The sequence below is a fragment of the Podarcis cretensis genome, assembly GCF_951804945.1.
Source record: "Podarcis cretensis genome assembly, chromosome: 4".
In the NCBI taxonomy this organism is placed as follows: Eukaryota; Metazoa; Chordata; class Lepidosauria; order Squamata; family Lacertidae; genus Podarcis; species Podarcis cretensis.
In genome coordinates this window covers 42984011-43007455 of record NC_137173.1, presented here as the reverse complement: position 1 = coordinate 43007455, position 23445 = coordinate 42984011, and the positions used below count along the sequence as shown (strand labels likewise).

The following is a 23445-nucleotide window of genomic DNA, read 5'->3' as shown; positions in this document are numbered from 1 at the left end:
GTGGCCATCTGTCATGGATGCTTTAGTAAGATATTCATGTATTGCAGGGGGTTGGCTTGGATGATCTTCAGGGTTACCACCCAACACGACAATTCTATGATTCTGTAACAGTTTAAAAAGCCATGTAGAGGGCACATGAAGAAAGACCTCTGATTTAGACTAGAAGATGTGGAATATTGATGTGTGTTTTAATCTGTGTTTACTTTATCACTGATTTTAAATTTTTTGACTGTTTTAAGTAGTTGTTTTTATTGATAACTTTATTCTTTTTGTAAACCACTTTGAGGCTTTTCACAATGAAGTGGCACATACATTTTGTGAAATAAATAATTTACACCACATTTGAAGTGCATGAGAACTGTAGTTCACACACACAGAGAGAGTTTGATTTTCCAACACCCTTAACAAATTACAACTCCCAGTATTTGAGTTTTTGTAGGGGGGACAACAGATGGTTTAAATGCATGGGGTATGTACACAGCCTAGGTTTCAGAGTGTGGGGAACAAAATAGGCAGGTAAATTTCCAGGATTAGCAAAACAGATTGTAATCTCAAAGCATTCTAAACTGACTTTTCCACAGCCCCTCCTTAGAAATCTCTGAAGAAGCTGGCAATGCTTAAATTTCTTTGATCTTATGAGCCTAACCTAGCAGGAAGATTTTTAATAACTGCTCTGTGCTATTACTGCCTGTGCCTTGTTTATCACTCTGCAGCACTTAATGGTGATTTCTTTTCATTCCGTTTTTACAACACTGTCTGTCAGAGCACTCTGTACTTTCATGGCGTTAAGCAAGCCACTACTTCCCCTGCCCTCTTCCAGCCTGGAGCAGAAACGAAGGGCATCTCTGCACTCCAAATCTATTGCATATAGGTTTTATATCAGCTTAACCAGTTTCATTTTTCCCCAAGGATCCTGGAGATTGTAGGGCTAATAATTCTGTTAGTGGCATAGTGATTGGAATTACAGAGACAACTACCTGAAGGCAGAACTTAAGAACTCCTTTGGTTCTCTTTTCTGGGTTAAAGATCCTTTGCTTTTTTCTTGCAGAACGATTCCTCCCAGGTTCCCTGTCCAGAGGAAATCACCACTAAGCCAGTTTAAGTCTGCGTTGGATAAGCCCTAAAGGTTTACAGGTGCTTCATGGGAATTAGGTCAGTAGCTTTGCTGGAAAAGGGAACGAGAGCAAGTGTGGATTCATCCAAGCAGTGCTATGGTCCTGGAGCCAGATATTACCTCCCCAGTTAAGAGACCACAGAGGCCTCACTCTGGCAAGGTATGGGGTATCTCGTTTTATTATATTCAACATTTCAAAATATGATTGAGCGTGCGAACGAAAAGCTGATCTTACGAATGCATATTGGTGCTCTTATTGTGGGAGAGCCAAATGTCATGCTGTTGTGTGATCATTTCTAGATATGTGAGATCGAATGTGGCCTACCCTTTTGGGGGGTATACTTTGATCCGCAAAGAGGGAGTAAAGATACAGTGTCATGACTGTGAGTAGGCCGGGGCCTTGGATTATTCAGCCCTGATGATATAGCCAGGTTGCGTTTTGTCTGCATCCTTTTTTTATATGAGATGCTTTTGATGAATTACTTTGCTGCGAGACCAGTTCTGCATAAGTCTTAGGTCCATAATGCAGTATCCCTGGTCCCGCTCAGCTCTGGGAGGAAACAGGAAGGGTGGGTGTCAACCATTGGTAGGCCTGCATCAACCCCCCCCCCCCCAAAAAAAAAAATAGGATGAAAGATGACAGCATAGTTTATATGTGTAGATGCAAATTTAAAGAGACCTACAATAATTTAAACTGAAGTACAATAATAGTCTTATAGTGGGGGACATTCTGAACTGCTGTGCCTGTTCCGGCACCTATCCCGGTGCCAAATATTGATGTGCAACTTCAAGGCCCCTGTTCTCCATTAGGGCTCTTTTAATTCGGACTTGGGCTGTCCTTTTAATTCAGAGTGAGACACGTGGCTGCTCTTGGCTGTGATCCATGTGAGAATCTTGGCACCTGTGATGCATTACTAAGGAGGAATCCAAAGTTTCTGAGGAAAGCCCAATGCTCAGCTGAGAGGTGTGGGGGTGGAGAAAAGATTGGTTATCAAGAAGGCGAACAAATGCAAAGAAGCCTGTTAAATAAATCATCTTTTAAATCAACCTTTGTTCATTTGGAATGTAGCTGTGCATACTGGTACAGCAGCATGAGAGACTGCAGAAGAAAATTCTGAGGGCAAACTACACAAGCAGGTAAATTTTTTCCCTGACTCCTCTCCTTCAGATTTTGTTGTGTGTTGTTGTTGTTGTTTTTTAAATGATTGCTGGATTTTGGGTCAAGGTTCCTGCCTTATTACTTTCATGTAACTCTGAGAGCTAGAAACTTATGTGTAATATATATGCAAATGATAAGAATCACTGGAATCCATCTGATTCCACATGCTGAAATTTTATTTATTTATTTAGAGTTTCTCAAATTTGATTGCACTATGTTTATTAAAAGTGTGTGCCCCTTTTATTGCAAATTAGCTATGAAAAGAAGGAATAAGCACACATTATGCTGACCGTGTATAGATCATAGGGGAGTGCGATCATACTTGCTGGCTTCCTAGCCTATGCACACCTGTAAATGAGCTTGCTTGCATTACAGGGCCCTGTCTATTCTGTTCCTGATCGCATTTGGGCTCTCGCACAGGTTATGATGAACATTTGTAGAGGGCAGAGGTGGGACCCATGGGGTGATCCTGCTCCCACCTTCAACAAAACATTGGAAGACCCTATAGATAGTACTTGTCAAGCAAGTGGGTTTGTATTAAGCTAGAACTGCTAGTTTGTGGTTGGAGCTTTTTTTATATAAAAAATTACAGGTATTTGTTTTATTAAATAATATGACTAGGGAGCCAGGAATCAGCTGTTCAGTGGTAATTAGAATGACAAGAATAATACGTGCAGGGAAGCAGAATGCCACTTAGTCCAATCTTCCACTCATTAACCATCATCTCTTTACATATTAACTACATCATCTAGATTATAGTATACTACCAGCAAAGCAGGGGTGAGCAAAGTACACAATTATTACAGAGCACTGGAACTGCAGCATCATTACTAAGCTGCCCTGCTCCTCTGGAGTGGGGAACAGGTTCAGCAGAATTTAACTTAGCTTATTAGCCAGCAATTATTTGTGGTTACCACCTATCCCTTACCCTTGCACTGTGGGAGGACTCAGGCAGAGAACTTAGTCTTTCACTTAGCACTGGGCTTTGTAAAGAGGTTTTACCCTTACCTCAAATAGAATAAGAGCTCATCTCTCCTCTGAGATCTCCCACCTGAGCCCAATGAGAATATTGTTCCATTTCTGGTTGTCCCCTCAACTCCTTCTAATAGAAGTGTAGTCAATAAGAAAAAGAGAGTCTTCTCCACCGTGGCATCTGGATTATGAAGTATTTGCCCCAGAGAGCTTCATCCGGCTGCCCCCCCCCCCAATTGCCTGCTTTTAAGAGGCCACTGAAAAATGTGTTATTTGAGTTTGTGTATTTCTTTGATTTTCCTATGATTGTTTTTCCCCCTGCTGTTTTTATTTGTTGTGGTTAATTTTTTGTTCCATTTCATTTAGTTACGATGTGTTAAGATAAAACACGATAAGCTGCCTTGAAGTAGGCATTTTGCCTAGAAAGGAATGTGCATTTTACTATAAATAAACCTGCAAGCAGCGTGCATGAGAGACTCCTGTTATTTCTTTCTTTTTTAATAAATTTTTATTAGGATTTTTTTTAAAGGTTACAGAAAAAAACACAAAAAATATAAATCAAAACAGAACAATCAAAAAAGAAAAAGAAAGAACAATACATAAAAAACAAACATCATCCAAGAACAGAAAAAAAAAACCAAAGAAAAAAAACAAGCCTTTACATCACTTGCTTTCATTCGCTTACTTCCTTGACCTCCTTGCACCTCCCATTTTTGTATTCTAGTTCAGTTAGATATTTCAGCAAATCCTTTCCAGCTTTGTTTTTATCTTAATAATTTATCTTAATATACTGTACTTTTGCATTCTCTTCTTTCACCAATTCATTTTTGCTTAATCCTTCATATCTTTTCTGCTAAAACCACATAATTTTATTCCAACATCTTTCTAACATTCCTTAATTTTACAATATTTCTGAAGATAGACTTTAAATTTTTTCCAATCTTCTTCCACTGACTCTTCTCTTTGGTCCCGGATTCTGCCAGTCATCTCAGCCAGTTCCATATAGTTCATCACCTTCATCTGCCATTCTTCCCGGGTGGGTAGATCTTGTGTTTTCCAATACTTTGCGATAAGTATTCTTGCTGCTGTTGTGGCGTACATAAAGAAAGTTCTATCCTCCTTTAGCACCAATTGGCCGACCATGCCCAAGAGAAAGGCCTCTGGTTTCCTTCTCTGGAAGGTATATTTAGATACCTTTTTCATTTCATTATAGATCATCTCCCAAAAGGTCTTAATCCTTGGGCATGTCCACCAAAGGTGAAAGAATGTACCTTCAATCTCTTTACATTTCCAACATTTATTATCGGGCAAGTGATAAATTTTTGCAAGCTTGACTGGTGTCATGTACCACCTGTAAAATCATTTTCATTATATTCTCTCTTAAGGCATTACATGCCGTAAACTTGATACCTGTGGTCCATAACTGTTCCCAGTCAGCCATAATAATGTTATGTCCAACATCTTGTGCCCATTTAATCATAACAGATTTAACCGTTTCATCCTGTGTATTCCATTTCAACAGCAAGTTATACATTCTTGACAAATTCTTAGTTTTAGGATCTAACAATTCTGTTTCCAATTTTGATTTTTCCACCTGAAAACCAATTTTCTTATCCAAATTGTAAGTCTCCCTTATTTGATAATAATGAAGCCAGTCTCGTACTTTGTTTTTTAATTTGTCAAAACTCTGCAGTTTTAATCTGTCTCCTTCTTGTTCCAAAATTTCCCAATATTTCGGCCAATTTGCCTCCATATTGAGTTTTTTCAGAGCCTTAGCTTCCATTGGTGACAACCACCTTGGAGTTTTATTTTCAAGCAAGTCCTTATATCTTATCCAGACATTAAACAGTGCTTTCCTGACAATATGGTTTTTAAACGCTTTATGTGCTTTGACCTTATCATACCACAAATATGCATGCCACCCAAAAACATTATTAAAACCTTCTAAATCCAAAATGTCCGTGTTTTCAAGAAGCAGCCAATCTCTCAGCCAGCAAAAAGCGTCTGATTCATAATAAAGCTTCAGGTGTGGCAGGGCAAATCCCCCTCTTTCTTTAGCGTCAGTTAAAATCTTAAATTTTATTCGAGGCTTCTTGCCCTGCCAGACAAATCTAGAAATGTCTCTCTGCCACTTCTTGAAACAGTCCATCTTGTCCAAAATTTGCAATGTTTGAAACAAGTACAACATCCTTGGCAATACATCTTTATCGCAGCAATTCGGCCTAGTAATGATAACTTCAAATTTGACCATATTTCTAGATCCTTTTTCACTTCCATCCAACATTTTTCATAGTTATCTTTGAATAAATTCACATTCTTAGCAGTCATATTAACCCCCAGGTATTTCACTTTCTTAACCAGTATTAATCCTGTCTCCTCCTGAAAGCTCTCTTTCTCAATCACTGTTAGATTTTTCTCTAACACCTTAGTTTTCAGCTTGTTCAACTTAAAACCCGCAACCTGACCAAATTCTTGAATTAATTGTAATACTCTTTTAGTACTGGATTCTGGCTCCTGTAATGTCAAGACTAAATCATCAGCAAATGCTTTCAATTTATACTGTTTGGCTCCGACTTGTATACCTTTAACCAATTGGTCCCTTCTAATCATATTGAGCAAAACCTCCAGGACCGATATAAAAAGCAATGGGGAGATTGGGCAGCCCTGTCGTGTTCCTTTCTCAATCTTAAATTCTTCTGTAATTACATTATTCACAATTAATTTTGCTTTTTGTTCTGAGTAAATTGCACCTATACCATTTTCAAAACCTTGGCCTACCCCCATTCCCTGTAAATTTTTCTTCATAAAGCTCCAAGAAATGTTGTCAAAGGCTTTCTCCGCGTCCACAAATATCAAAACTGCTTTAGTATTAATATTCACTTGTAATTTTTCTAAAATATTAATTATATTCCTTGTATTATCTGACAAATGTCTCCCCGGGAGAAAGCCCGCTTGATCTTTATGAATTTCTTCTACCAATACCTTTTTTAATCTTTTAGCCATGATTTCAGCAACAATTTTGTAATCCACATTGAGCAGAACTCCTGTTATTTCTTACCTTTTCCAAACAACAGTTCAAAGGCCTCTTTTCTCAAGCCCTCTTCAATTTACTGTATAGGAACTCTGGGAAAAGAGAGAGGATTTTTTGTGCTATATGGAGGGATGGTTGCCATTCATTTGTTCTGGCGGCCAGATTTGTGGAATCCTGCCTATGAATTCTATGCTTTCTTTCACCATACTTCATCATATGCCTAAGATTTGCTTTCTCACACTGGGCTCACACTGCTGGCTCTGCTGAATAAGCTGCACACTATCCCCGATTTCTGTGTGTTATCTATAGTTATCTGCAGGGGGGAAGCCAACATGCATAGGCTTCCCCCCTAAAGACATCCATGAGTGGCATGTGGACATCAGGAGTACAGCTGAGAGATGCCATGTGGCTTTGAAAGCAGGATCAGTGGCATGGCCCCACTGCCCCTTGGATACACAAATGAGGGAACTAAGCTGTCACTGTAAGAGATGCTGTGGTCCTCGCCAACCCTGTGATAGCCTTGGCTAGTTGGTGATTCAGTCAATATGTGTTTGTGCTGTACAAGAGGCCTGAACCAAGTGTGAGTTGCTATGTGCAAATGAGAGGGAATGACAAACCATTAAAAAAAAAATCATTAATGAGTAGCTTGTGTCGTTTATTCTAGTAATGTGTGATGTCTACATAGTATTTTCAAAGAAAATTTTTGCTAAAGTGCTATGAATAATCAGGGCATCAATTTATCTCTCATAGAAAAATAATCCAGACTAATCAGTATCTTCTTCTCTGTCCCCACAAAAAAATCAAAACCTGGAATTGTCTCTGTATTTCTATAATTGTCCTGGTTCCTTTTATGAGCACCTTCTTTGGCTCATTTCACTGGACTAGTTTTCCTTAACAAGGCTCTTTTTCCTTCTATGAGCATCTTTGCCAACAGAGTAATATATATTTTTTATCCCTTGTGACAGAAATGATGTCTCCTCTTCGGCCCAGGGAATGCAAACTGACCAGAAAAGAGGCAGAGAACTATGGATTCTGTCTGCGCCTTGAGAAATATAAAACAGGGCACCTGATCCGGAATGTGGCAAAGGGGAGTCCAGCTGAGAAGGCTGGCCTGAAAGATGGAGACAGAGTCCTGAGGGTCAATGGGATTTTTGTAGACAAAGAAGATCATGGAACGGTATAGAACAATTTCATTTGGGGGCCCTTTCTACTGCCAGACAAACAGGAAATATTGGTACACCATGCGGCCTGACCCCGGACTCATCAATTTAAAATCTTTACCTTTTCAAAAAGCTCAGGGTGCCTTACATTGATTTAAACTGATAAAATAACCATCAGCACCACCACCTTGATCATGTGCAATTCAGCAATTGCCTGTCTCCTCTGTTAAAAGTCTGGCAGTTCCCAAAGGCATTTCTAAATCATAAAATCATAGTGTTGGAAGAGGGACCCAAGGATCATCTAGTCCAACCCCCTGCAATGCTGGTGGCCCATATGGGTATCGAACCTGAAACCTTGGCATTATCAGCACCATGCTCTAACCGACTGAGCTAACTACGATGAGGGACATGACTCCTTAGCCCAGGGGTGGCTAACCTGCAGGTCGGTGGCCTGATCTGGCCCCTCCAGCAATTTTTCTGCCCACCTAAGATCCTACCAGTTTGGGTGACATCAACAAAAAGAGGGAGTATGAGAGTATGCGATAGCTCCACCAACTTTTAGTCACACCCATCGTGGACATGTGGCCTCTGAGGGGTTAGCCAAGGGTGAATGTGGCCCTCAGGACTTAGCTCCAGGGCCATGACTAAAAAGGCCATGCTTCAAGCCATAGGCAACCTCTCTTTTCATGAAACATGCAGCAGGGCCTTTTAATATTGAAAGCAGCCTTAACTGGCAAGCAGTTTATACAGACTGAACTGCTCTCTGTGGCATGTTTGTCCCATTACATTTAATAAGATTTACTCCTGGGTAACCCATGTGCATAGGGCTGGAACCTTTGGGCATATATAACTTGCAGGTCTCCACTCACAGCACTACAGTTTCCTAGAGAGGAATTGACTATTAAACCCATTTGTATCTGTAGTGTAAATATATCATTAGAGATTTGCTACACCAAACGTTTTCTGTTTCCCCACTTCCAGCATGGGCACCCAGAGGTAACTTTATGGGATTCCTGGATTGTGACTACTCTATTTTGTCCCCAATATCTCCAGTCTCCTCTTGTCAGTAGGTCTCCTCTTGTACAAGGCAACAGGAAATACCTAGATGAGCTATTTTACTACTACCTGTGATTACTACTGAAATGCTCATTCTGCCCCATACAGGTGGCTGATTTGGTTAGGGAAAGTGTGGACTCTGTATCATTCCTTGTTTTGGATGAAAAATCTTATGAAGATGCACATAAGGAAGGGGTCAATTTTGAAGAGTTGGGTCAAACATTACCAGTCCAGCAGCAAGCAGAAAACACTTTTGTGACAAATGGAGAATCTGGCCCAGTTGCACATCCCCGCCTCTGCTATCTGGTGAAAGAAAGAAACAGCTATGGCTTCTCTCTGAAGACAATGGAAGGTGAGAACAATAAGCATAGACAATGCACATGTAGCATTATATAATATTCATTGTATGCATTCTGGAGGTGGTGGTGGGCTTGGTAGTTCAATACAATTTCTTTATGTTGCTTTCATATAAAGCACATGTTCCCAAGCCCTTTGTTGAAGACCATTATTTGGATTGTGAGTTCTCATGGTAATGAAATGAAAAGGTATTCGAATTAATCTGAAACTCTGCTGAAGTGCCAGAAGGAACAGCACAAACCTTCTGGAAATATAAAGGCTTTGGTTGAAAACATTTCAGCTACAGGGACAGGCTAGCACATACATTTTCCCCCTACAGCTGATTCACACATCACACAACATCTGCATGGTTTTCCAATTAAATGAGATGTGGGGCAGCAGAGTGTAGCATTTTAGGGGGTGAATGAATGAATGAATGAGTTTATTACGGTCATAGACCAGAGAAACATGGAACAACAATAGTTTACAAAGGGAGCAATGGTGTCAATCTAAAAAAATAAAAAAAAAAAAAAAAAAAAAAAAAATTGTAAAATTATACATAAAAAGCAACACACATGCACACACACACACACACACACACACATATACACATTTATGCACTGCAATATATGTATAGGCTTAAAAGATAAGGGGGCTTATCCAGGGGTCAAGTCTTTTACTTTTTTACAGCTAATGCCCTCCGCTTGATCGCAGCCGCAGAAAATTTGGCCACTTTCAGTGTTACTTCTGGGTTTTTATCTCCTAGTAGGATTTTCAGCCGCTGAAGTTCAGATCGACCTGGAAATTTCTGAACGATGGGGGAGATAAACAGTGACCTAATATCCCCGTAAAGGTCGCAGTGTAGCAACACATGTGAAGCCGTTTCCACCTCTTTCAGACCACATGGGCAAACTCGTTCAGCATAGGGTTTGCCCTCGTATCTGCCCTTTAGTAAGGCAGATGGCAGTACATCAAATCTGGTAAGGGTAAACGCCCGCCTGTATTTTGCGATTTGTAGATCCAGCAAATATGGTGTTAGATTAAACCCTTTTCCATAATCTTGGATAGCTGGATATTTATCTATCTTGCTCATATGATCCTGAAGCTCTGCATCTCCTATTCGCTGGCTCACCATCCTTTTAGCCTTTTCAAAACCTGAGGCTATAAGTTCTTGTGAGGAAAGCCCCAGGCCCTTCAATTTTTCATAAAGCGACACTCTCCATTTAGACTGAAACGGGTCTAATAGAGTCAATGGAGCCACTCCCACTGGAAAAAATATAAGTTTTAGCCAGAGGTGAATCTTCAAGATCCATATCCTGGCATTAATAGAGAGTTGACCTACCTCCAGCCTAATGGCTGCGTTGGAAACGCAGGTAGGTAACCCTAGTAGGGAGCGGTAAAATTTAGTTTGTACAGATTCCAGGGACTTAAGTTTTTGACAATTAAATATCTGGGTGCCATACATCAGTTGTGGAAGTATTTTTGCGACAAAGACCTGGGAGGCAGCAGGAACATATTGACCTCCTTTTCTGTAGAAGAATCTTATGATAGCTCTAGAAGATCTTTGCGCATTTACAATGGAATTCTTAATCTGATGGCACCAAGATCCCTTCTCATCAAAGATTATTCCAAGGTATCTAAAAGATGTTACTTGCTCAATAGGTTGGTTATTAATTTTCCATTTATGTCGGAGTTTTCTCTTGGAGAACACCATAATTTTTGATTTAGTGTAATTTATTATTAGGTCTTCAGCTTCGCAATACTCTGTAAGAGCTCGTAAAAGTTTTCTTAGGCCCACACAAGAGAAGGAAATAAGTGCCGCATCATCTGCGTACAAAAGGACTGGGATTGGTATATTATTTAGGTTTGGGGGGTGAGTACTTGCTTCCTCCATCTTTCCGACTAAAGAGTTTATATAGAAATTAAATAGAATAGGGGCAAGAACACAGCCTTGCTTGACACCATGGAAACTTTGGATTTCCTTTGATAGGTTCCCATAACGGTCGCATCTAACACGGATCCGAGTATTTTCATGTAATCTACGGATGAGAAGCAAAAGACGTCTGTCGATGTTTGTGGCATTTAATTTTTCCCAAAGTCTGTGCCGGGGTATCAAATCGAAAGCTGATTTGAAGTCTATAAAGGCTACATAGAGGGAGCCTCCTTTCTTTGAGGTGTATTTCTCCACTAGATGTTGCAATACCAGTCCTTGGTCTAGAGTTGATCTATGTGCCCTGAAACCAGCCTGGGCTTCCTTAAGGATGTGCTCCCGTTCCAGCCAGTCCGCAAACTTTTCACGTAAGTGAGTTGCATAGAGTTTGCTGATGATGCTTAAGAGACTGATTGGTCTGTAATTGGCTGGATCAAGTTTACAGCCTTTCTTGAATATGGGAACGATGATTGCCAATCCCCAGTCCTCTGGTATTATTGCTGTTTGATCTATGCTGGTGAATAGGCTGGCAAGGACTGGTGCCCACCAGTCAATATTGGCTTTAAGAAGCTCAGGAGAGATATTATCTGCTCCCGGGGCTTTTCTGTGTTTGAGTGCCTGAATAAGCCTCCTGACCTCCGCAACCGACACCGGAGGCCACTCGTCACCTGCCTCACACTGTGTTAGTAGCTGTGTCAAAGGCAGAGCTGAATATGAAGATTGGAAAAATGCCTCCCATGTCCCTGCAGGTATAGTATACTCCACTTCTGAGGAGGTAGATCGCACTCCATTTGCTACCATTCTCCAGAAGGTGGCCGAGTCTCTCTCTCTGGATGCATCTATTAGGCATTTCCATTCTCTTTTCTGTGCCAGGAGTTTTTTGTTTTTGATCAGGATTTTATAATTTCGTTTATCTTCAAACCAGACCGTGGGGAGTTGGGGTAAGTTGGCAGATCTATAATTTTTGTATTTTTTCAGTAAGTTTAGCTTCATGTCCTGACATTCTTGATCAAACCAGGGTTTGGAGTTTTTATATACTGAGGATTGCCTACTTGACCTGTTCCTTTTTTCCTTCAGGGAATCTTGAAGGAGTGAAATTAACTCCTGAAATAAATTTATTTTTAATTCATGGCTTGAGGAAGTTATAAGGTTATCTCTCTTAATGAGGAATTCCTTTGAACACAGCCTACTTGAAATTTCCTTATGCAGTTCATCTGTCCATCTGATACGAGAATATCTGAGCTCCAAAGCTGTAGGGCTCGAATGTTCGATTTTCTCAGCGCAGGATAAATCCTTTCCCGCAACTACGAGTGCACTTAATGGCAGATGGTCACTGTCTAAGCGCTCCTCCACTTTGCATTCCAAAACTTTGTTTTGAAGATCATACGACACGATTATATAATCAATTGTGGAGGCGCCATTATTAGATATAAATGTAAATTCTCCGACCTTCTCCCCCTCAGTACGGCCATTCAGTATAACCAAGTCCAACTTGTTGACCAAGTGTAATAGGCATAAGCCGGCATAATTGCAGCCTTTATCCTTGGAGGTTCTAGCTGGTATTAAGTAGGCTTCCTCTATAATGGGGGCTGTTTCATGGAAATGGGCATACAAGGCCTCATCAGATTGTCCAGTTCTGGCATTTAGGTCGCCTGCCACCACTACAGAGGCATCAGGAAATTGATTTGATAGTTTGTCAAGATACTGTTCTAACTGAGCCCAGGTATTTCTTATCAATCTTTTCTCTCTTTGTGGGGGTAGGTATACGTTAATCAGCAGCAAGCTGTGGGTTCTCCACTGTACTTGCACAGCTGTGGCCAGATGGTCTAGTGGGTCTAGTTTTTTAAATATGGCCCTTAGCCTTGTTGAGATTAAAGTAACTAACCCACCTTTAACTCGCCCCCCTCTAGTACTTAAGAGACCTGGGAGGGAGAACGCAGAAAAGCCATTTAACTCCACTTCACTTGTGCTCCAGGTCTCCTGGAGAAACACAATGTCATGTCTCTGAATATATTTAACAAAGGATTGGTCAGAAGTCCTCTTTTGCCAACCTGCAATATTCCAAGTTAGCAGGGCAAGGTTGCACGTTGTCTTGCCAAAAGTTGATCTTAGTCAATTTGCCTTTAAAAGGTTTTTAGGGCCTATCTTTTTATTTATTGGTTGAATTTTGTTCATTTTGGCAATGTCCATAGATGTATTATCACCCAGATACTCAATGGAATCGATTGAAGGGTGCAGCGTGCTAACATTAGTGATCAGTACTCCTTTTTTTGGCGAATCTACCTTAGGGTGTTCTATTTGTCTGATACCAAGTTCATCCTCATCCAGGTATCTCATGCTAGTCCAAGAGCGCGTTGTAGTTGTCATAGGGATGGTTTCCTTCTTAGATGGTAGTTTGTTGCTGTCCCTTACACACTGTGTTAGATCTGTTGCTGTCAGATTTATCTCTGCAGCTGCAGAGATATTGTAAGGGTAGTCTTTCATGGTTGCCATAGGGATGGTTTCCTTCTTAGATGGTAGTTTGTTGTTGTCCCTTGCGCTCTGTGTTAGATCTATTGTTAACAGGTTTATCTCTGCAGTTACAGAGGTATTATAGGAGTAATCTTTCATGGGGTCTGTCTTGGCTTTTTCAGGGAGGTTCTCTTTCTTTAATTGGTCCGTTGCCGGATCTTTCTCTCTCACTTTTTCCTGAACATTCATCTCTGTTAGCTTATTTCTAAGGGTCTCCAATCTTCCCAAGATCTCAGATTGGGCAAGGAAAGGCAACAATCCAAACTGATTTATTAATGCCTTTTCTTCTGGATAGAAGTTATCAGTCCCCTCATTAGGCAGTCTCATCTCCTGTCTTAGTTTCAGGGACCCTTGCTCAGTATGTTCCAGTTTGTCTTTTGAGTGTCCTCTCTCCTCCTTTGCTTTACAAGTAAATCTTATCTCAGCTGTCGTAAGATCATCAGAAAACAAATTCAAACATGTGCTGTTTTCAAAATATCTTGTTACCGTTATCCTTTTCTTTAACAGCAAATGTCTTGATCTATATATATATTTAGCCAAGTTTTGATCTTTGAAGGAGGCAATCACTCGCAGAGAGTATCCATTGTAGAATATGAAATCTACTGAGATAATGTCATTTAATTTTATTTTCCCTGGCAGCATATCATCTAAAGTATTCACAAAATGCACCAAGCGTTCTTTCTGTGTGAGGAAGCCCTTTGGCTTCGGGTAGTTTAGAAAAGCCAACTTCCTATCTGCCAGTATCAGTTTCCATCCTTTATCCTGGGACAGATCTTGCCCTGCTACTGGCTCATCTTGAGATCTGCCATAATCAATGGTATGGGGTGAGTCTTCTTTAATATTTATGGGTCCTTGAGGTTTCAGCATAGAGCACCCGGGTAGTGATTCCGTTACCTCACTTATTTTGTTGGGCAGCAATGGTGTTTCTTTCAAGGACTTCAGCTGGATCTTTTTTCCTGGATCCACACTGTTGTTCTCTCTGCTGCCGTGTGTAGCAGATTTGTTAGAGTTTATTTTTGATTTTGTTGGAATCAGCTTATATAGTCTTTTCCAGCATACTTTACATGCACGTCGGTTTATGACAGATTTCCTTGTAGTTTTTATGTTCTTACTTTTCTTTTTAGTTTCAGCTTTCTTCTTATGAGATCTCTTACTGATACCTCGCTTCTTTTGATTTACTTGGGTAGGAGATTCAGTTTTAGGGACAGAGACATACAACCCTATGTCCTTTCCTTGGTATAGATGATTTTCCACTGATGATCCTTGTGTGCACTTGCTGGTTGCTAGTTGCTTTGTATATTCTGACTCTTGAGGGATGGTTGGTGGGTCAACACCATGAGATTCTGAGCCTTTAGCTTGGAGGGAATAATTTTCCACTAGTGTCAGGAGCAGCCCATTTGTTATTGTTAAATATTTTTTCATAGCTGCCAGATCCAGATTTATAGAGAGCAGCCAGTCCTGAGGATAGCAGTCATTGTTTTCCGTCTGGGAGCCCATAGATGAAGTCTGGGTTTTCTGGGAGTTTCGGGTTTCTTCCTGTAACTCTGAGGATAATATCTCAGCCAAGACTATTTCATGGGCCAGGCTCATTGTATTTCTATTTTGGTTGTTATTCTCCGAGTCCTGTATTCCTCTAGAGAAGGTTGAGTGATCTTGAGCAGCAGAGGAAAAAAGAAGGGCCTCATCCTGCTTCGACTCAATCATCTCAGCCATCTTTTGCTCGTTTCCATTTCCATTCTCGTTGTCCCTTGTATGTGAAAAGTATTGCGTGATTTTACTCTGTTTCTCATAACACTCCTGGAACAATGGACTTGTCGCTATCCCCAGGTCCTTACGTTTCTTTCTAGTAAGTACCATTTGTAAATCTTTGTTACCAATCAGGGGTTATTCTTCCTGTTTCAGAAACTATGTCTCTTAGGAAGTCAAAAACTCCACCCAGCTGTAGACTAAAGTCCAAATTAAGGCAAGATTTGGGGTGGCTGTTTGTAATTTGATAGCTTATAGTTCAGAGCATAACACGGAGTTGGCAATAAATTAGCTGTCACCCGTTTTCCTTATTATCGGACAGACTTGAGGAGAGTGGCGGCGTGGGGAGTAAACCCTCCGGACATTAAGATAACAAGAAGGGCTTTGCTGGGGCTGGATAGGGAAGGAAGGGAGGAAAGCTTGAGAGTTCTTCCGTCGGCTCCCAGTGTCCTTTTACTGATAGAAGCTGATAGAAGCTGATAGAAGCTGGGGGTTTTTTCAAGCTGCGCCTCTTATCAGCCTAATTTGCTGAAGACGCTCTTACTCATTCCGACAGGACTCGAACGGGGACTTGTTTCAACCCCATTTTACGGTGTTTCCGATCACCCACCTTGAGTTTTTCCTTTCTCAGTGACGGGGTCCCTTCACGGCAGGGGAGTCAGGCCAGACCTCTTTTCCTTCCCCTCTCACTCGTTTCAAGAGACTACCCAGCTCCACAGCACCAAAGCACGGCGGGGGGTGCGGCAAGGCAGCAAGGCTAAAGCTCGAGTCCGGTGATAAAACAATAAAACAATAAAACGCTAATGCTAAGAAAAGCGAAGGCAGTGTTGAGGAGATGACGCAGCCACTAACTCATTACAATTAAAAGATAAGATAAAAGATAAACCCCCAAAGGGTTTAAAAAAACTACTTAAAACTACTTAAAACTATATCTAAAAGCAGACGAGGTTAACTAGGCTGCTACCTTCGTCGCCAAATTTCTTCAGTGAGGGATCTTAAAATTATGTTTTTGGGTGTGAGAAATACAAATCTTTTTGTGATTAGACAACATTTAGCTTGGTAAGTCTACATTTGATGAAGGCGCAGATAAGCTGATTTTAGAAAACAAAAGATTTTAAATTTCCCCTTCTGAAAATCTCAGGTAATGTGGAATAATAATAAAAACTAATAATAATAATATGACTGCAAGTACCTGGCAATGGAAGTGTCTTCCACAATAACAGCAAGAGAACTGAGGTGGATGCAATATATCTGCTTTTTGTCACAACTCTTGAAAATTATATCCAAGGGTATAAAGAAAGATCTCTATCTAGGTATTTTTACCATGTTTCATGCTGGCAGTCACTGGCACATTTTGTAACTGACTTGTTCCTTTCAAGACAGGAAGCACTTACATTTGGCAATACAATCATAAGCCAGGTGCTAATAAACAATGGGAAAACAAGTCGTATTTAATAAACAACTATTCTTGCTGGTGGAAATCATCAATCAACATAAACAAGTATAATAATCCTCCCCACAGCAGTATTGAACATGGCATAAAGAAAGGTTGGGCTTCAGAGGATGAATGGCTTCCCTCTTGAATTCCTGCGGCATAGAAAGAAGACATGGTTATTTCCAGTTGGATCACACGTTTACTACCATTTCATATGTTCCTTGAACAAAACGTCTCAAGTCTACAGGGCTCCTATTCTTATGCCATTGCTGAGTAACACAGAACATGGCGAGTTATTTAGATCTGTCCTGGTTCTGTCTATTCCAGGTCAGAAGGGATTGTTCATTATAGATTTGGCCCCACAAGGACCAGCTGCATTGGCCGGAGTGCAGCCCAATGACCGCCTGATCGAAATCAATGGAGAGAACGTGGAAAACGACACTCATGAGGAAGTAGTCGAGAAGGTATCTCCAAGCCTAAACCTCAGTACCTCAGTCTCCACCCTGTTCCTCAATCTTTGGTTAGGTTTTCCCCCACAGATCTAAGATTGTGGTCCTGAAGGAATGCAGGCAACCATTTTCCCAGCGTTAACTCATCACAGTACAGTGGTACCTCGGGTTAAGAACTGAATTCGTTCTGGAGGTCCGTTCTTAACCTGAAACTGCTCTTAACCTGAGGTACCACTTTAGCTAATGGGGCCTCCCACTGCCGCCACCGCACGATTTCTGTTCTCATCCTGAAACAAAGTTCTTAACCCGAGGTACTATTTTTGGGTTAGCGGAGTCTGTAACCTGAAGCGTCTGTAACCCGAGGTACCACTGTATGTATCTGTCTGCTTAAGCATAGGAACATAAGCTGCCAAAGTCAAACGGTTGCTCCATATTACTTGGTATTATCTATATTCACTGGCAGTTGCTCTTCAGGCCTGTCCTACCTGGAGATGCCAAACACTGAACCTGGGACCTCCTGAATGCAAAGCAGATGCTCTACCACCGAGTTTCATTAATCATGACAGGTGATTGACAGGTGGATTGCCCTGGCCATCTGTTGAAGTTGGCCCCAGGACAAAAACGGTCCCCACCTCTGCAAGTGGCGCTGTGGTCTAAACCACTGAGGCTCTTGGACTTGCCAATTAGAAGGTCAGCGGTTCAAATCCCCGCGACAGAGCGAGCTCCCATTGCTCTGACCCAGCTCCTGCCAACCTAGCAGTTCGAAAGCACACCAGTGCATCTAGATAAATAGGTACCACTGTGGCAGGAAGGAAAACGGCGTTTCCATGCGCTCTGGCTTCTGTCACAGTGTCCTGTTGTGCCAGTAGCGGTTTAGTCATGCTGGCCACATGACCCGGAAAGCTGTCTGTGGACAAACGGCGGCTCCCTCGGCCTGAAAGCAAGATGAGCGCTGCAACCGCATAGTCGCCTTTGACTGGACGTAACTGTCCAGGGGTCCTTTACCTCTACCTATACCCATGTGCCTTCCATGTGAGTAATGTGTGAACAGGGCTTTTAGGCAAGGCTTACAGCATAGCCTCTAAAGTATTTAACAGCTAAAACTTATTTCTAATAGTTTCCCCAGCCCAGCTCATCCACAGGGCTGAGTGACTGGTGTCTAGCTATCTACTATCATGCCTTCCACTCAAATTGCATAAGTAGTAGATTTAGTGCTGAAAAATTTGTGTTAGTGTTAAGTACTCAGATCCAAAGTGAATAAATAGGTGGGCCATGTCTGAATGTGGAAGAGCAATCAAACATACACTCCAGACACTATAAGCTTCATAAATGCAGTTCAGAACAATTTAAGCCTTACTTATGAAAATGCCATCAGAAAAGATGTTTTGTGCTGACTAGGGATTTCCAAGGTCACCTCATCCACATCAGCACTTTGAATATAAAATGCTCCTCAGCCCTCTCCCACTGTTTGGCATGGCTGAAGTACTACCTCTAAGCATTGTATGTCTGCGTTACCAGGTGAGGAGGTCTGGAAATCGACTTGTGTTTCTGGTGTCAAATAAAGAAACCGATCAGTATTACAAGAGCCAGAACATGCAGCTGAGGAGAGAAATGGCAAGTTTGAAATTATTACCCCACAAACCCCGAAGGCTGGAGCTTGCAAAAGGAAAAAATGGTTATGGATTCTACCTGAGAATGGAACAGAATGGTAAAGGTATGATCTATCTTATTACATTTATGAAACACCTTATCCCATACAAGTGTGATGAATATGTGCAAAAATTATAAAATTCATTAAAAATCGCATTTCTGCCACGGCTCTCCATTTGTGGAATACACATTTATATATCAGGCAAAAACCTTCTTCTTCAACCAGGCCTTTGACTAACATCCTACATCCTTTTAAATGTGCTTGTAGGGAGGGAGTGGGGGGTTATTTGCTTGTTGTTGTTGTTTTCTTGTTTTTATTATGTATTTTGTGTTTTTTCTCTTGTAATTTTATGCTGTTAACCACCCTAAGATCTACAGATGGTGGTATACAAATTTAATAAATATATAAACAATCACATTCACTCAGTAAAAGGTAATACAGCAGCAGCAGCAAAAATTACTGCTAGACACCCCCCCCCCCAATATGACTGTGTGAACAGATGTGCTTTATGCTGTCATCTTAAAAATGGCAGGTGGGGATAGAGCATTATTTATTTGGTCTAATCCAGCCTGGATCATCTAATGTTCTTAATAGAAAATGATTTCCCTGAGTTTATAATCAAACAGAATTCGGATCTGAGAAATCTGGAGCCCAATCAATTTCTCTCTTTCACCTGGAAAATGCTGCAGTGTCACTTGGCTGCTAGTGTAACTCGCACTTCTTGAGAAGGCAGCATTTTGTGTGGTAGTCAAACAACATTAAAAGACCTAAGCCACAGGTATGGTTTTAAACGAAAACCCACTAAGGCACTTTACCAAGTAACAGGCCTTTCTTATTTTTGTGTACAGGTCACTTAATTAAGGACATTGATTCTGGCAGCCCTGCAGCCGAAGTTGGTCTCAAGGACAACGACATCCTGGTGGCTGTCAATGGAGAGTCAGTTGAAGCACTGGACCACGAGGCTGTCGTGGAGAAGATCAGGAAGTCTGGTGAAAAAACTGTGCTGCTGGTGGTGGATGACGAAACCGACGCCATGTACAAAATGGTAACAGACACAGTTGCGCACAAGCACGACTAACTTGGAAGTCACATGATGAGCAAAACGATGGGGGTAACCAGATGGCTGCAGCTAGCTGTAGTTACATAGTGCAAGCATAGAAATTGGTAACATATGCAGAGAATGCCAACTTTAATTCTTTTTATAAGCAAGTTTCTAGGTTGGAAGGATTAGCCTGAAAGTCTGGCGGAGATTCAGAAGCCACAGGTGGGAGCTGAGAAGGCTTGGCAGGGTGTGGAACTTCCTACATTGCTATATTTTCCCTCCCCTTTTGGCAAAATGACTCATACCAAATTAGCAAATATATACCAGCTCCTCTTTTCCTGGTGCAGAATTCTGATTATCTGTATGCAAACTTTCAATTTTTGAAAAATTCATGGAATATTGCCAGCTGAACATATAGGCACCAAGTAGGTATAGATGCATTTATATTATTTTGCTTATGTTATAAATTGTTGGAGACTATTTGTGGTTTTTTTTTTGGGGGGGGAATAGATATAAAGTATTTAATGACATGACTCAAAGCAGAGTAAAATTTTCACTCTTTCTTCAACAGTTGGAGGGTCAAAATGTCAGAGCCAGTTTATTCCACCCACACAAGTTCCTGCATCATTCTCTGCGGTGTGCTTATAAATTGATAGGATATAGGGAACGGAGGAAAGGAGGGACTGAACGTGTCATCTGCTATTACAGAAGAGAGAAGCAAGAGATTTGCAAATATTTAGTGGCAAATATTGCTCATTATATCCCAAAATGTGTGAGGGAGGTTTTATTGTCACATGATGTTTGGTAGCAATGTGTATTTTGCAATAAATGCTTTTTCCCCCCTTTTGGTTACTAAGGCTAAGATATCCCCATGCCTCTACTATCACACAACACCGGTGCAATCTCCATGTGAAGCTGAAGTGCCAACATGTCATACGGCGAAAGAGCATCACAAGCCCAGACTCTGCTATCTGGTAAAGGGTCCCAGTGGCTTTGGCTTCCGTCTGAATGCCATCAAAGGTTTGCCTGGCCAGTTCATCAAAGAGGTATTAATCTAATCCATATGCAGGCTTGCACTTTTTGCTGCTGCATGGCCACAAGGAGGAGCATGAAAGACTCATGCACAATATTAAGAGTTGAAAGAAGCTTTTAAAAATTATTTAAATTTATATAATTACAGTTATAGCAAAAAGTCACCCATTCTGTGCATATATTACATCATGCTTAGGTTAGACATCAACGCCAGTCCTCTTTTATGATGCAAATTCTGATAAATACAAGGAATCAAAGTTTTCTAAACAATTCATATTATTTCTTCCATTCCATAACTGTTTAGATCACATTCAGTTACTCCGTACTGTTAAGCCCCAGATTTTTTTCATCACCACTGATCTATTGACAGCATTCTATTTGTTTTTCATGCTATGGTAAGCAGCTGCAAGCATATGAAACCCCAAACCTGTGCATTGCACAGTATCTTGATGTTTCACGAACTGCCACCAGAAATCGACAGCCAATTATTTCTTTGACATTCACTTGAATTCCATCCAAATCTTGCGATGTCTTATTCTCGTCGTTTTTAACTTCACGTCAAACCTTCTCTCGGGACCTTATCCATTTCTGTGCTACCACTTCTTTTGTGCCACCTGCTAGCTAAGAACGTGACCATTGATTTTGTTTTCAAACTCCCATGCTCTAAATCCACATGTGAAAATAAATAAAAGTAAAAACCGCTCTCTGAAGCATCACTACAGCTGTGCTTAAAAGAGGGTGGGTGGTGCTTCATAGAGAGGGTTGGCAAAGTGCTCTCTGAAGAGCTCCCCCAGCTAAAAATCACTGTAGTCATATTTAAAGGAAGGTTGGGGTGAGCTGGGAGGGGGTAGGCTATGGGTGGGTGAGATGTAAAGGGAGTAGGGGTTGGCGAAGAGGTTGGCAGGTAGGTGGGGTTGGTGAGCACAGCAAGCAATGGCAGCACCCCCGGGAAGGAAATGCCATCTCACTATTTTTAACTATTGCATTTCATTAATTCTATCTTCACAGTGTACAAAGCTTCCTAGCCTGCAGTAATTTAGTGGTCAGAACTACCCCTTACCATACTCTGCCCACCCACTTTCAAGCAATAAAATGCCTGGCTTTTTAATACGATATAATTTCAGGTAAAGGAGGGTGGCCCAGCAGAAAGAGCAGGGCTGCAAATCAATGACATCTTAATAGAAGTCAACGGTGCAAACGTGGAGAATGAAGATTATGACGATGTCGTGGCAAGAATCCATGATGGTGGAAACAAGCTGAAACTAGTAGTATGTGGAGAAGAAGCTTATCAGTACTTCAAGGCCCAGAATATGCCCGTCACTGCCCCCATGGCAGATCCACCAGACAGCAGTAGTGACCCTCCTGCTTACACAGAGATACAAGCCCCAGAGCCAGATGGACCATTGCCAGAACCACGAGAGAGGGTGAGTTACCTTCTTTATAAAGGCTGAGGAAAGGGATCTGCTCAAGGTTGCAGTCCTAAGTTTGCTTATTTGGACAAAAACCTAAATTAAATCACTGGTATTCAGTTCCAAGTTTATATGGCTAGGTTGCAAATAAGTGGTCCTATGATTTGGCCAGAACAACTATGGACATGGCATGGCTGGGCTTATGCTCAGACTATGCTTAAATCACAGAATGACTAAGCCTTGTGGTTATACTGCTAATAATGCTCAGTTATTGCTGTTTCTTCTGACCTGGTTTGCACGTAACTTTAAGCCAAACCATGGCTTAGCGTGAACAAGCAAATGTGCTAGTTCCGGGGGGGGGGGGGATTGTGCCCTCAGCACTCTTCCCCCAGCCCTGCTGCTGCTACGCTCCTTAGAGCTAAGCTATGGTTTGGCTGAGTGTTACATCTGAACCCATTTTTTCTGGGTTTCCTGCTCTTGGTTTGTCTCAAGGAGACAAACCACAAGGCCAGAAATTTGCACATTTCCTTGTTCGTGCAAACTGGGCCAATATTCCAGACTAGATCAGACTGCTGCTGGGAGCGTTTCTTACTTGTTTGCTGTTTTCTTCTCTCTCTAGGCTAACTCGTCCTCCTCTTCACTCTCAGTTGCTTCTGAAGATGATGATACCAAATTGTAATGCCGGGGTCAAGTACCTTCCCATGGTAGTGCCCAAAAGGGAATAGTATTCTGAAGCAGAGTTACAAATATTACTGCTTAGAAAATGTTGGCTACTCTCTTGTGCATGCTTACTTGAAACAAAGGCCCATTGAACGAACAAACATGTATAGGATTGGACTGCTAGATAACATGGCTTTCAGGTGAGGAAGGGATCCTACTGGATTCCGACCTCATTTTTGTTAAGCTGCAGGCTTTTTCCATGTGGACCAGGACTGCATGCATTAAGAATGTTACTGTGTTGATTGCAGCCAAAGCTTCCTAATGGAAAATGGTGAGTGAATACCTACCATGCATATGTACACTTACTATATCCCAATTAAATCAATAATCATTCTTATTAACATTTATTGCTCATATAATTTGAACCATTAACCAAAGCAACTATTAATGTGTAGTCATTTAAAATTAGTACAAACTAATTTTAGGCTTTGTTGCCCAACATTTGAACACTTTGAAAACACTGCAGTGTATCAGTTATGGACTACATATCCATAACATATCTACATTGGTTGCTTTCACAGTATTAATTCCATTTTAAGTTTTAAAATAAATTGTTTCACGGTAGTCTGATCTGTGTCTGCAGCGTATCTGATATACAGAATGTGAAAGATTCTATTCCTGCAACCTACCATTTGACCAGAACCCAACTTTTGCCTCTTTCTGATAGCAGATGAGGTCAAACAAGGTGCATT

The 23445-nt window shown here is 41.2% G+C and overlaps 1 protein-coding gene across 2 annotated transcripts; it reads left to right on the top strand.

Moving 5' to 3' along the window:
* The first annotated feature begins 783 nt into the window (after window positions 1–783).
* PDZK1 (PDZ domain containing 1) lies at window positions 784–23323 on the top strand. Of its 2 annotated transcripts, none has more exons than XM_079974802.1 (10): window positions 784–1274; window positions 2193–2251; window positions 7242–7453; window positions 8601–8844; window positions 16778–16914; window positions 18418–18613; window positions 19399–19595; window positions 20450–20638; window positions 21749–22048; window positions 22653–23323. In XM_079974802.1, the coding sequence occupies exons 3-10, from the start codon at window positions 7244–7246 to the stop codon at window positions 22710–22712; spliced, it is 1533 nt and encodes a 510-aa protein (XP_079830928.1). In that variant the 5' UTR covers window positions 784–1274; window positions 2193–2251; window positions 7242–7243; the 3' UTR covers window positions 22713–23323. The 2 variants fall into 2 exon arrangements, with proteins under 2 accessions (XP_079830928.1, XP_079830929.1); XM_079974803.1 differs by having other exon boundaries at window positions 2184–2251.
* The last annotated feature ends 122 nt before the right edge of the window (window positions 23324–23445 follow it).